This window comes from Monodelphis domestica, chromosome 3 (genome assembly GCF_027887165.1).
Source record: "Monodelphis domestica isolate mMonDom1 chromosome 3, mMonDom1.pri, whole genome shotgun sequence".
Lineage (NCBI taxonomy): Eukaryota > Metazoa > Chordata > Mammalia > Didelphimorphia > Didelphidae > Monodelphis > Monodelphis domestica.
The window spans coordinates 167,275,909-167,290,555 of NC_077229.1; the positions used below are offsets into that span (position 1 = coordinate 167,275,909).

Here is a 14,647-nt window from a genome sequence, read left to right on the forward strand (position 1 = left end):
TACAAGAATATATACGTAAGACTTAAAATATTGGGGTGAGATGTCTAATATTTAAACCTATTCAGTAGTGAACTCATTCCCAGCATACAAAAATGGCGAGTTGTTTCCCGCCAGCTCCCCCACCCCCATACTCCCAAGATGTTTAAAAAAACTAAATCTAGTTATGTGTTCTCCAGTAGCTGTAGCTCATTACATCCATGACGTCGTTTCTCAAACGAGCTCTGAGTTTTAATCTCCTTCATTCCCTGGTCAGAGGCTAACGTCGTGGTAACCCCTATTTTGCTGGAGGAGGGTGGTGGGTTCAGCCCCCGTTCATGTGCACGGGTAAAGAACCCAGGTGTGTGCAGACTCTGAGAGTGATACTCCACAGCCTCCTTCTTCTCGAGGAGGAACAGAACTCGGCAACTAGGAAATGCTTTCTAAATGAAACTAACGAAATCACTCGGATCTGGTTTCTCCCCAGCCTCTCCACTAATGGAGAACTAAGGCGCCTCTAAATGCAAATCACTTGGCTCCAGCCCCCTAGGCAGCATCAACTACCGCCGCCCGCTCGCCGCCAGCAGTGCAGAGAGACTGCCTCCCTGCCCCCACCCAGCTCTTGGCCCACCCCGCGGAGGCGTGGCCGGGGGCGGTGGGGAGTCCAGAGCGGGGACAGGCAGGGGCGGGGCAGAGGACGGAGGCAGCCGGGCCTCAGGCAGACTGACTGGGCCGGCCTGCCAAGCTTGGGGGGGTGGGGTGGCGGGGCCCGAGCTGGGGAATTCCTTCTCCCCACCCACGTGGTCCCCGGCAGACCCGCCTCAGCCGGGTTAATCCGCCTCCCTAGTCCAAGCCTCACCCCTGAGCCATTCCCCCGAGACACCCTGGAGGAGAGGAGGACTGAGGGGGGCAGGGTAAGGGTGGGGAAAGGCGGAGAGGGTGACACCAAGTCTGGCGGCTGCAGGGAGTCCCCCAGGGCAGAGCCGAGGGAACACGCTGCCTGGGATTGTGTACACGCTCTGAAGACACAGGCTTCACGCTGCCGGGCAGCCGCTGATCACGCGTGGTCCCCAGAGCCCATTGGTCGGCGGCTCACACACCTTTGCAGTTGATTGGGCCAACGCAAGCTCCGCCCTCTCCCCCTCCCGCGGCGCTAGGCAGGCTGAGCGGCTACCTGAATGGGGGGGTAGACAGACGGCGAGGAACGCTGTAGCGGCGGGAGCGATAACGCGTGTCTCTGCGAGCCGGTCACTAGCCAGCCATGCTCAACTTTGGGTCTTCCCTCCAGCAGCCTTCGGTGAGTGTCCTGGAAAATCTCCCTGCAGCTACGTTTTCCTAGAGGATCCAAGGGGCTACGACCCCCCCGTCCCCAACCTCCTCTGGCACGCTGGACCAGAGGAGCTATGGGAGTTGTGGGGTAGGGGCTTACCTTCTAGCCTCTTGACTGACGAGGCTAAGAGGATATGGGGAAACGACTGGGGGCGTCTGAGGAGTGGAGGGATTTAAGGGGATAGATATGCATCTAGAGAGGAATTGGAACCCTGGAGCAGGTATCTGAAGAAGGATGGAGTGAAAAAGGGGAGGGGGCTGAAGGGCTGGGACATCAGGAGAGGTGGGGGCGGGGAGTGGGACGAGAGGGGGCCGCTTGCTGGTCAAGCACCTGAGAGGTGGGGAAGGTGTGGGGGCTTCACTGAAAAGGCGGGAGGGATGAAAGGAAAGAATGGGGGTGCCAGAGAACCGGGTCAGATGAGATGAGCGGGAAGGATGGGAACAGAAGGGGTGAGAAGGGGAGGTGGCTGTCCCCAGTCAGGGATATTGAGGAAAGGGGGGGGATGAGGAGGGGCTCCCAGTTACAGAACCAAGAGGCTTGGTTGGGGTCGGGACAGGTGCACTGTCGGATATAGTGGTGGTGATGGAGGGGGGGGTCCGAGTTAGGACCAATCAGGGGTGGTATTTGTAAGACAAGTGAGGAGGGGGTTTCCTTCCCTGCGCAGCCCAGATATAGGGGGAGGTATAAGGCTGGATACGAATGAAGTTATAGGCGGTGGGGGTCCCAGCGGGGAACGAGGTAGAGGGGTCTAAAGAATAGAAAAAAGACGAGGAAATAGGAGGGGGCGGCTGGACCGAGGAGGCAGACGACGAGCTGAAAGGGGACTGCTGCAGGACATTTGGAGCTGGGGACAAGTGGGGGCGGGAGTGGCGGTAGCGAGGGATGGGGGGCTCTGAGCGCGCTCAGTCTGAAAATGCGAGGGAGAAGGGAACTATGGGGCTGTCCACAGACTGGGAGGGAGCTGCAGCCCCGCGGGGTGCCGGAGAAAGGATAGCCAAGAAAGGGGGTCGTGTGTGGGAGACGGGATTAAGATGGGGAAAGGGGGACGTGGGTGGCTGGAGACGCGCCGCGTGAGGGCTGCGCTCCGCTCCGTCTGGGAGATGAAACATCTCTGGGGGCTGCCCGTCTGGGAAATCATGTCAGGAGTGGTGGGGGTTGTGTCTCCCGGAAATCGGGGGGTGGGGGAGCCGCGGATCCTCTACTTAGGACTGGGAGGTGGTCTGAGGTCCCTGGGGCGGGGGCGGGAAGCTCCGTCGGAGGAGGAGGGGGAGGCGGCCGCTCGGCACTGCACTGCACTGCCATTGCCCAGCCACGCCGGTCGGGGCGGAGGCGTAGGGGCGGGCTGAGCGGAGCCCAGCCTCTATCTACGCGCAGCCAGGCTGGGCGTGGGGGCCGCGGGGTCAGCGCTCGGGCTGGGGGGCGGGACTGAGGCGCGCCGCGTCCCCCGGGACTGGCGGCTGGGGAAAAGGAGGGGGGAATGGTTTCCGCGGCGGCGGCGTCTTTGGCCCCTCCCAGGCCTCCTGGGCTGGAGGGGGCTGTGAGGGGGAGGGAGATGAGCAGCTCCACGTCCCCGGGTGACCCAGCCCGCGGCTGTCGGGGCGGGTAGCTAGGCCCAGCCCCTCTGTCGGTTCCTAAGGGAACCGCGGCTGGCTGGAGGCATGAAGAGGCGGGGGAGCCTCCTTCCCCTAGGCGGGGGGAGGGGAGGGCGCAGTGCGGTGCCCCCCGCCCCCAGAGCGGACTTCTGGGCGGTTGGCGGCTGCCTCCTTTACCCTCCCTTCCCCTCCCTAACGCGGGGGCGGGCTGGGCCCTGCGGTCTCAGGAAGTAGGTGAAAGGTGAAAGCGCGGCAATTCCCAGTTCACGTTTCCTGCCAGCCCGGGAGCAGCCCGAAATCACGCTTTGTTCACATGCCTCTAGCTCCAACCCCCTCCTCTTTTCGTTCCCGCCCCCTTCCTAGAGCTAGCCAATCCAAATCCACGCCGCCGGCCTTCACGGACCAATGGCAAGAATGCAGGGACGTGCAAGCGGCGAGGAATGTTCCGCTGTGAATCACTCTCGAGCCTCATTGAGGTTAGGGCGGCCCCCTCTGGCTGTCCTCTCCCGAAAGGATCTCCCCCCAACCCCCACCCCCGGCATCCGCCCTCCCCCTCTCATTCTCTCTCTGTTGGCCTGCCCCTGCCTAAACCTTCCCTGCTTCCCTTTCCTGCTGTGCTCCCCACTCCCTTTCCTCCCCCTCCCTGTTCCTTTTCCTTCCTCCTCAGCCAGCTCCGGTGTCCTGGCGTTGGAGCTTCTCTGCCTGCTGCTCTCTTTTTCATCTTTTCTCCTCCTCTTGAGGGTTCATGAGGGTTAGACGTGCAATGCCCCTTTCTGACTTAGAAAAACACAGATTTCAATGGCACGAATATTGTATCAGCCATCCCCCCTCTTGTAGGGTGTACGTGGAGTCGTTTGTTTTTTGCTTTTAACTAACGTCTAGACCAATTCTCGTCAATACTGTACTTAAGCGTGGAAGAAACAGAACTATTTTTCCATGCATAGAAGAGTAGTTATCAATCACTTAGGTTCCCCAGCCTTAATTTTTACAAGTGCAAGAAAATAAAGTAATAGTATCTTAGTATGTTAATAATATACAGGGCATTCCAAAAGTCTCGGTGCATTTTTAAGCTATTGAAATTTAATTTCAGAGGGATTTAAATGATTTATTCTTTGTCTTTAAATATATACATGACATACTTAATAGTTTTATTAAAAATTAATTTTAAATTATTTGGTCAGAAACTTACATAGTTATAAAACATAGCAACCAACTGGTATTTAAAACTAGCCTAGCCTAGTTTCACTGAGCTTCTTAATTTTTATGTCTTACATAGCTTGGTTATTCCTTGTGATTGATAAAAGTAAAAGTTTTTAGGTAGGCAAAAGTAATAAGCTGCTGTGAGGCTTGGAATGTTCCGAATATTACTTTTGATTTCTTTTATCACATAAAAAAAGAGCAAAAACGTTGGATATTATCTAATCTCCAGTTTATTAACGTTTTTGTGTGTATCATGCAACCCCACCCCTTTTTTATGGGCCCCTTTTTCAACAATGTTTTTAAATGCACATCAAATAATGCATAGAATTGCAAAGGAAAACAATTTATTGAAAATATAGTTTAAAAATTAAAGCTCATGGACACTGGTCTAGTCCAATCTCTCCATTTTAGAGGAAGAAATTGAAGATCAGCAGTGTCTTGCTCCTCTAGTGTTACATAGTCAGTTTGTGAGTCAGAATTAGAACCTAGGTCTCTTGAAGCTTCAGTGCTAATTCCACTATATATACCCTACTTTCTATAAGAAAAACTATATAGAAGAGAGCTCAAGAATTTTTGCAGCTTTTACTTAATGTTATGCATGTACCCCAAACTATTTTGTCCAAGGTAATTTAGTAGTGAGTTATTTGGTTTCTGATTCTCCTTATTTACAAGTGGTTTTAACACAAATGCAAATTTTATCTCCTGAAGATTATGTTAATGATGTTTAGGTCCAAATATGTAGGTTTTTAAGTGAGTTTTCAGTCTCCTGAGGAATAGCAGCTTCATTTTTTTTTTTATAATAGTGAGGGAAAAGGAAAAAATAACTTTCTTTTTTTAAATATCAGGTGGTATTTGAGTAACTCAGCTGTTCATAAGTTAAAATTTACTAAGATTTACAATTTATTTGGGAAAAGATAGTGATAATTTCTTATTTTGTTTCTTTGTAGGCAGAAAGAATAGAAATGATTTTTGAAAAACCAAAGGAAGGTGGATGTTCCTGGAACAGTACTACAGAGAAAAGTGATTTTGAGGCTGTAGAAGCCCTTATGTCCATGAGCTGCAGTTGGAAATCTGATTTCAAGAAATACACTGAAATTAGACCAATCACACCAGCATCTGATGTGTCAGAAGAAACAGAAGAGGGCTTGCTACCTGGCACATCCGATTTCCATGCGATTCCAGCATTTGTAAGTTACCTTCTTTAACATGAATACAGAATTGTTAACAAAATTATCGACTTGTAATTTCACTGGGTTACTAACATTTATGTTTTTCTTTCTTTCTCTTTAGTGTTTGACTCCACCCTACAGTCCTTCAGACTTTGAAGCCTCCCAAGTACCCAATTCAGTGGTGCCAGCGCCATCTATTGGACCCTTCAAATCATTTGCCGACACTTCGAAACCTCTTATTGCAGCCACTTTTAAAGAGAATGATCAGGGCTTCTTACCAGCCCCAAGACCTTTGAAAGCTCAGGCCACAAGTGTAATCCGACATACAGCTGATGCCCAGTTATGCAATCACAGAACCTGCCCCGTGAAAGCAGCCAGTATGCTAAAATATCAGGACAATGTTTTTAAAAGAAGAACTCACCTAAGTATCGAGACCATGAGGAAAAATGTACCTTGTGCAGCTGTGTCACCAAACAGATCCAAATGTGAGAGCAACACAGAGACACATGTGGAAGAAAAAGCAGGTGCTGCTTTTAATGACTTTTCAGTGCCTTCTTCAGAGACTGTCATCTGTAGCCCTCAGCAACTTCCTGCATCCCCCAAACAAAAGTCAGTGTTGGTCCCACCACGTGCTCCATCAGCAAGCGGAGTTCCACCCATGCCAGTCATTTGCCAGATGGTTCCCCAGATGGTCCCCCTCCCTACAAACAACCCTGTTGTAACAGCAGTTGTCCCCAATACTCCACCTAGTCAACAGCCAGCCCTTTGCCAGCCTGTTGTGTTCATGGGAACCCAAGTCCCTAAGGGCGCTGTCATGTTTGTCGTGCCACAGTCTGTGGTCCAGAACCCCAAACCTCCGGTGATGAGCCCAAATGGCACCAGACTGTCTCCCATTGCTCCTGCTCCAGGTTTTGCCCCTTCTACAACAAAAGTTACAGCACAGATTGACTCGCTGAGAATAAGAAGCCACATTTGCAGTCACCCAGGTTGTGGAAAGACTTATTTTAAAAGTTCTCACTTGAAAGCCCACATGAGAACACATACAGGTATTGAATAATTTTGTGTTTTGAGTATTTAGAAAAATATTTCTAGTTATGTTAACAAGGGGCACATTTGTAACCATGTTGTAGTAGTCTTGTAAACATACTAAGTCTATGGAATATTTTACTTTTGAATCATAGGTATGATTTGAAAAGTTGATCGTCTTGGCCTGGGGCCACTTGTACCTCTAAGAAGCAGCTAGCATTTTTACATGGCAGATTTGATGTAATAGGTGTGTAAGGATAATTTCTGAAACTCAGCATAGTAACATTATTAATAGCATTCACTTTTGAGTGACCTAAAAAGCATTCTATCTCATAAGGGTATTTTGCTATACCAGCAGATGTAATAGATAATGTGACAGCATACACAGATGATGCTGATTTATTTCCCCCTCCAGTTTTATAATGTGATTTGCCTGTTTTTGTTCCAGGAGAGAAGCCTTTTAGCTGTAGCTGGAAAGGTTGTGAGAGGAAGTTTGCCCGCTCAGATGAACTCTCTCGACATCGAAGAACACATACGGGTGAGAAGAAGTTTGCCTGTCCGATGTGTGATCGGCGGTTCATGAGAAGTGACCATTTGACCAAACATGCCCGTCGCCATTTGTCAGCAAAGAAGCTCCCAAATTGGCAGATGGAAGTGAGCAAGTTGAATGACATTGCTTGCCCCCCAACACCTGCTACTGCACAGTGAAGTTACCCGAAAACAGACATCAGAACTAATGTTGGTCGCAGCCACAATCAGCAGTGATGTAAAAGTGCTTCCACCCCAGCTCTGGGGTGCTTTGGTGCCCTCTGGGGGTGGGGCTACAGTGGCCTCTGGGGAAGGCCCACTCTGGGTTAGAGATGACAAGAAGCAGCGATTTGGGCAGAAAGGGGGCCGGTCACTAACAGAAGGGCAGATTCCATTTGCACATGAGGAAAGAAGAGTCTTTACTCCTTTTGAAGGTTTCAGCTCGGGACAACATAGGCAGCACAGGTTTTGGAATTGGTGTGCATAATTTGTTAGCACATTTGCTCTTTGAGACCAACTTTCAGTGGAATCCGTTTAAAATACTTGGTTTTGAGAGAGCATAGACAGGATAGAAACACGGTACTGAAGTAGACAAGTAACATTGGTTTGCATTAATTACTACGAACATTGTCATCTTTTCCTAGCTGAGTAATTATCTTGTTTCTTTGTATCTCTATAGTTAGTGAATGCAGTTGTCAACTATATTGGCAGTTTTCCACAACTGTCTGTATTTGGAATTGAGCAAAATGAGATGAGCCATTTGTGGCTGGAGAGGACCAACAAAATTGGAATCCTCACAAATTTAATTACTTTGATGTATAGCTCCTTGGTTTTTGCTTTTTTGTTTTCAGTCATGAAGTTAAAACAAATGACTATTCAAGCATCTCATGATGCTTTAAAATTTTAGTTTGCCTGCAGTTTCCAAGTGTAGTTTTGAAAATTGTATACCAATGTGTTTTCTGTAAACTCTGAGATACGCTGCACTTTGTTTTAAAAAAATCTGAAGATTAATAAATCTTGCAGTTTTAAGAAGGGACATCAAGAATAAGTTACTCTTTGAAAGATGGTTCTATTATAGATAAAATATCCTTATGTAATAAGGATATGATGTGTGCTGTATTGAACTAGAAAGTTAGTGGGGGTTTTTATTGTTTTTTAAGTTCATGAAAGGACAGTAAAAAGTCAGTCCTATTTATAAAGAGTTTTTAGGGTAGAGGGGAGGTGGGAATAATTAGTACATAACTTTCGTTAACAGTATTTCTATTATATCCTGTTGTATCGTGGAAGTTATACATAGTAGAGCAAAGTGAACTGTTTGGCATATACAATGAAATTTTCATTATATTGTTCCTTCATTTTACATTTTTCTATGTATCAGGTTTAATTTTTAAGCATTCAGGTAAAGGCCAAAAAGCAATATTACCTCTTCAAATTTTTTCTTATTAATGATTTCAAAACTTGGCCCCGTGGGAAACATTATAGAGAAGTTTCGTTGTAATGTCAAAAACATTCTTGTGACTACTTTAAGATTTGCACAATATTTCTTATGTTGTACTTTATATCTTGTTTACAATAAATAATTTCCTTTGCTATACATACTGTTGATTGGTTTGCTTAAAGAAGTTTTGTCTCTTAAGCTACTAATATCCAACGTAATTAAATCATTGTGAATCTAAATTCTCTAACTCATTTGGAATTGCATGAATGATATACTGTATCATTAGTATGCTTAAGCCACTTTGAGTTGAAAAGGTATCTCTGTATACACATGTGAGAATTATGTGGATACTAAAGAGTCTTGGTATTGGGGGCAGGGTAGGAACCTGTCCAAAGGTAGCAATAAAAAATTATGAAAACACAGACACAGTTAATGTATATTTGTTTTAAAATATATTTATGACCTTTCAACTCAATATATATATTAAGCACTTACACTCTGCCAGGACTTTATTTTATGGTGGCCTTTCTATTTTAAGGAGTCTGATATAGCCCTTGACAAAGCCCTAATCTCTACCCACTTACTTAAATGAATTAATAGTGAAACTCCTGTTTTACATTTCAAAGTCATCCTATATCCAGCTTTATTTCCTATAGTCCCTAAAAAATCTCTTCTGGCCAAGGCCAACACCTTGCATCCTTGATTCTCACTTAATTTTCATTCTCTGGCTTTCTCCTGACTTCCTCCTCATGGCTGCAAACTTGGTCTCATCTACCCTAGCATGCCATCATTTGAACTATCATTTCCCCATGCTGTTTATATTGCCTTCCTTCACAGACCAGCTCTTAGAAAAAGCAGGTCTCCACTCCTCTTACTTCATCTTCTACAATCCAGGCACAGCCTCATTATGTAATTAAAACTAACTTCAAGGTTACTGCTCTTTAATTGCCAGATCTGCCTCAGGCTTCTTCATCTTTGCCACATTTAACATTTTATTAATCTCTTAAGGATGCTTCATTCTTGCTAGGGGTTTTTTAAACCCTTCCTCTTAGAATCAATACTTGTATTGGTTCCAAGACAGAAGAGCAATAAGGGCTAGGCAATGGGGGTTCAGTGACTTGTACAAGAGTGCATACAACCAGAGCTGACCAGGTCCTCCTGGCCCTCAACCCACTGTCAGATACTTATTCCCCCCCTCTCCCCCCATGGCTTTTTGTAATAATACTACCATCTTTTGCCCATCTAGTTGGTCACTTCTCACCCTCCTTTCCTAGTTCATCAACCACATCCTACCCTGTGGGTATGCCTGAAGGCTCTCTCCTGGTCTCCTCTATTTCAGTGATTCCATGAGCTCCTAAGGCTTCACTTATTCCTAGATGAAGGGTTTGTATCCAGCCCTTACTTTTCTGCTGAGCTCCAGTCCTACACAATCACTGCTTACTCCACTTCGACCCTGGGATGTCCCACTGGCATCCCAAGATACCCCAAATAAGGGCAGCAAGATGAATAGAGAGCCAGGCTAGGGAAAGGAGGGACTGGGTTCAAATGTTCACCCTTTTATTTGATGTTAAAAAGAGGACTCCAGCTTTGCTTTTCCAGAATCCTTACCCATTATTTTGCTTTATATACTGAATTTTTTTAAAATTTAAAACCCTTACCTTCCATCTTGGAGTCAATACTGTGTATTGGCTCCAAGGCAGAAGAGTGGGAAGGGCTAGGCAATGGGGGTCAAGTGACTTGCCCAGGGTCACACAGCTGGGAAGTGTCTGAAGTCAAATTTGAAACTAGGACCTCCCGTTTCTAGGTCTGGCTCTTAATCCACTCAGCCACCCAGCTGTCTCTATACACTGAATTTTAATCAAAGTAGCCTGCTTGTGCTTAACATCTGTATCCCAGTGCACTAGCTGGTTGTCCTCTCTGCCCTCTGTCAGAACTCTTCCCTCTGAGCACCCTTGGGGTCCAGGCTGTGCTCAGGGACCCCCTCCACGAAGTCTTTCCTGATCTGGCTGGTGGTTCAGGCCCCTGCCCTCTGCAAACTACTTTTTGCATCATTTGTATCGAACCTCATCATTTTTGTCATGTTTCTTCCCAGGAGAATGTAATCTCTTGAAGGCAGGACTACTTTTTTGTTTCAGTATCCATAGTGTCTGGCACACCTGGAGCACTTAGCTTAATAGATCTTTGTTGAACAAATGAATTTCTTCTGGAGTCAAACAACTTATCTGCTCCCTCTTCCAAGCACTCCAGAAACCTTCAAGTCTTTTCTCCAAGGTAAAAATCTCTTCTTTCCTTCGACTTGTGAATGAAAAGTATTCACCTCATCCTCATGAGCTCTGATTCCTAATGACCCCTCTTGACTCTCCTGGTCACCCTTCTTCAGCAGTGCCAGATTTATCAATTTCCCTTCTAATCTGTGGGCCCAGAGTAGCCACAATTCCAGATGGTCTGGTATGGGCAGAATATCGGGATGATCACTTCTCTGGGTTGTGTATACTATATTCTCTTAAGACAACCTAACATTGCATACTTTGTCAGACTATTGATCAGTATTGAACATGGGGTCCCTTTGGGTTTTTTCCTGTAGCTCTTCAAAAAACCCTGAGTTTCTCACCCCCTCCTCAACTGCTTTTCATCCATTGTATGCCTATATATAGTTGATTAAAAAAACACAGGCCAGACATTCCTTGTTAGTGTCAATTTATTTCAATTACATTAAATAAGTAAATAAAATGTTAATAAATTAAATATAAAAACATCATGGACCTACTATTTGGGGAGTATCATACTTGTTTTTCTAGAATCTTTTCCAGGGTCCATGGCTAAATTTTTCTCTCTCCTTTTTTAGAGACAATTTTGTATTTTCCCTTATCCCTTTATCTCTCTATTTCTATACTAAGTAGGCAGTGGGGGTAGGCAAATAAAAATTTAGTTAAGACTAGGTCCCTGTCCTCATGGTACTTGGAATCTGGAAGTAGGACCTGACACAAACAACTCTTAATATAAAATTATCTGTGGAACAATGGCTGAATTTGGAATCAGATCCTGGGTTCAGATCCTATATCTGTTACTTATATTTGTGCAATCTTGGCCAAATTACTTAATATCTTTGGGTCTCAGTTTCCTCCTTTGTAAAATGAGAGGTATTGGAATAGATAATCTCTAAATTTTCTTTCAACTCTAAGATTATATTTCTATGAAGGGCAAAAACAAAGTTCTTTGTGAGGTCTGGGGTGTGTGTCTGTGCTGTTGTTTGAGGCTCACTAGATCAGTCTCTTCCAACTCTTCCTGAATAAAGTCTCAATGATATTCAGATTTTAAGTCATCTTTATTTATTTAGTTAATTTTGGGGGGGTAATTAATTAGTTAATTAAGAATATTTTTCCACGGTTACAAGATTCATGTTCTTTCCCTGCCCTCCTCCAATCCCCCTCCTGTAGCCGAAACTGGGTTTTACATGTGTCATTGATCAAGTAAGTCAACTTTAGATTTTAGACTAATTTCATTTTTTAACCAAAAATATTTTAAAGATATAATTTTATTCTTGTGCCCATCTTCATCCTGAAGACACCAAACATCAGTGTCTATAATCCTATGGTCCTGTGACTTCCTTTGGAGAATTTTGCCAAGTTCTTCATAGGATTTCTCTTTTTATTCTCTACAAACATCTGTGAAGTGCCTACTATGTGCCAGGCACTGTGTATATACTAGGAATAAAAAGATAAAACCAAAATAGCCCAGTCTTTAAGGAGCTTACATTAATCTTAGGGGTGGAAGAGGAAGGCATTTGTAGCTAGGATACCTCTTGTCCAAGAGAGTGCTTAAGGTTTGATGCATTATACTTAAGGAACAAGGCATAAAGAATGGGCAGATTAAGAAAGGTCACCACTGAGGCTCAATGCACAAAAAAGGAAGGATGCAACTGGGTCTCAGACACCAAAGGGAAAGATCACTAGGCTTTGGGTGTCTAGGCAGGAGGAGAAAGGAAGTTAATAATAGTCCTAATAAAGGCCATCCTTTGGATTAGGCATATTTACTTCCCACCAAGCTCTTGCAATTCTTTCTAGGTGTCATGAGGGTTGCCTGGGTCCTTTATTGCCTCCATACCCAGTATAGCTAGGCAATAGTCTTTAAAGAGGAGGTTGATTCTTATTCAGGAGTATCTGGTTCCTGTTTTTGTAAGGGGGAAATGGGGTTAACTTTTAAAGGGTTGGACTTGATTATTTAAGAGTGTGATTGCTAGGAATTTAGTTAATTCCAAAGAGATTTTATTTACAATTTATTTACAAAATGTAGAAAGAGTGAAGCAAGAAATCAGAGAGAGGATAAAGATATCTAGCCTGAGTACTCCTAGCCCCTCTGGGCAGGAAGAATTAGTTTCAGTCGGCCTCAACAAAGCCAAGGACCCAGGAAGTGTCTCTCAAGAGTAGGTCTCTCCAGAGGATAGTTTTTTTGTTCTTTTTTTTTTTTTCAGAAAAATCCAGTAGTTAAAAGTCAGCTTCCACTCCCCACATGTCAGTCCAATCAGCAGATTCTTTATCAATCTTCCCAGGAAAAAAGGGTCTCAGGTTCAGTCAGGAGATCCTTCTGCCCCTCTTCACCAGCCTCAACTTGAAAGCATGAAGAATTATGCCAGTCTCCACTTCCAAAAAACGAAGAAATGAATCTCACAGGAAGTAACAGCTCCTTTTCAAGCTGCTTCTTTTGCGTCACTTCCTGTGTCTTCCCCTAATTTTACATCTACCAATCACAGTTGAAGCTTTGTTTTAGGACTGCCCAGAAGGCAGTCAGTCAATTCTGATTCATCATCCACTATCACACACGCAGGTCACAAGACCTCCCACTTCATGATTTAAGTGGGATATTTACACTTTTGGTGATTAGATCTAAATGGGCAGATCTTCATACTTAATTTTTAAGTACCGTGTTTACACTTATGGGGATTAAATCTAAAAATAGACAAGGGTTACAATTTAATCTTCACAATCAGGGGAGAGTTAAGTATTTTCATTGTTATAATCAGAGGAGAGTTAAATTTAATCTTCACATTTTAGAGAGATAACTGGAGTTGGGTAGAGAAGGCTCTAGAACATCACAAGAGGAGGAATGCTAAGCAATAGGTGTCTAGAGAGAGAAAACTTGTTGAATGTGGTGTTATGGACCTCATAAAGCAAACCAGCCCAGGGGTTTTTGAAGACTAACAATCAACCCCCCCCATATACACACTTGTGTCTAATTCATTTTTTAGACCAAAACCTTTTTCGAGATTCATTTCTAGTCAAATTAGCTTGTCCTGAGAAAAATGTAGACAGACCCTCAGAGATAGTGAAAGAAGTGGTAGAATTTAACCATACTCAGAAAAGGATGAACAACTGGACAAAATAGCCCATATCTTCCCAAATCCAATAGTTGACAAAAGTTAACACTGTAATAAACACCCTGATAGTTTTAACTATCAGCTCTATGCAGCTCACTCCCCGATCTACATCTATCCAGCCCCAGCTTCTGCCCTAAGCCTCAGTCCTGAATTGCCAATTGGACATTGCTTATTGGACATTACAAACTTGATATCCCAGAGATATCTTGTATCTATAATAAATATAATACAAGATGATATGATAGGATATAATAGGATACAATATAACACAAATAAACAATATAATATAATAAATTTAAATGTAGGAAACTCACTTCATTATTTTTCCTTTGAAACCTTCCCAATTCTCCAATTTATGTCAATTCTTCCAAACTTCTTCCAAACTTCTCAATTTATGTCAAAGACTCTACCATTCTTTTAATGTCTCCATTTTGTAATCTTGGCATGTATTTATGTGGATGAGAGAATTACAGACCTCTCTTACTCAGACCTTTCTAACTTTGATTCCTGACCCCTTTAGTATACTTACTGCCTTTTTCCCTCACTTGGCTTTTCAATTAGAAGCCAAATCTTGCTCTTCCACCTTTGCAACATCTCTTAATCTCTTTTATCCAGCCTCTTCTCTCTTCTTAAACAGTTACCACCTTAGCTGAAGCCTTTATCACCTTTTAAATTAAAAAAAAAACAACAAACAAACCTCTTACCTTCTGTCTTAGAATTAATATTAAGTATTGGTTACAAGGCAGAATAGGAAGGATTAGACAATCAGGATTAAGTGATTTGCCTAGGATCATACAACTAGGAAGTGTCTGAGGTGAAATTTGAACCCAGGACTTCCTGTCTCTAGGTCTGACTCTCTTTGCACTGAGCCACCCAGCTGCCCCATGTGCCAATTTCAGTGATGATGAAGAAAGTTGGAGGGAGAAAAGGTAGCTCCATGTAGAAAAGGAGTTGAGTTCAGGGATAAAGGCAGAAAAAGGGTAGCCACATTTTGAACACATCACTGAGCTAGGC

At 44.3% G+C, this 14,647-nt stretch overlaps 1 protein-coding gene across 1 annotated transcript; it reads left to right on the forward strand.

The window, feature by feature from the left end:
- Nucleotides 1–847: 847 nt before the first annotated feature.
- KLF10 (KLF transcription factor 10) lies at nucleotides 848–8,681 on the forward strand. Its single transcript, XM_001369262.5, has 4 exons — nucleotides 848–1,273; nucleotides 5,046–5,285; nucleotides 5,389–6,313; nucleotides 6,742–8,681. The coding sequence occupies exons 1-4, from the start codon at nucleotides 1,238–1,240 to the stop codon at nucleotides 6,999–7,001; spliced, it is 1,461 nt and encodes a 486-aa protein (XP_001369299.1). The 5' UTR covers nucleotides 848–1,237; the 3' UTR covers nucleotides 7,002–8,681.
- Nucleotides 8,682–14,647: the final 5,966 nt, after the last annotated feature.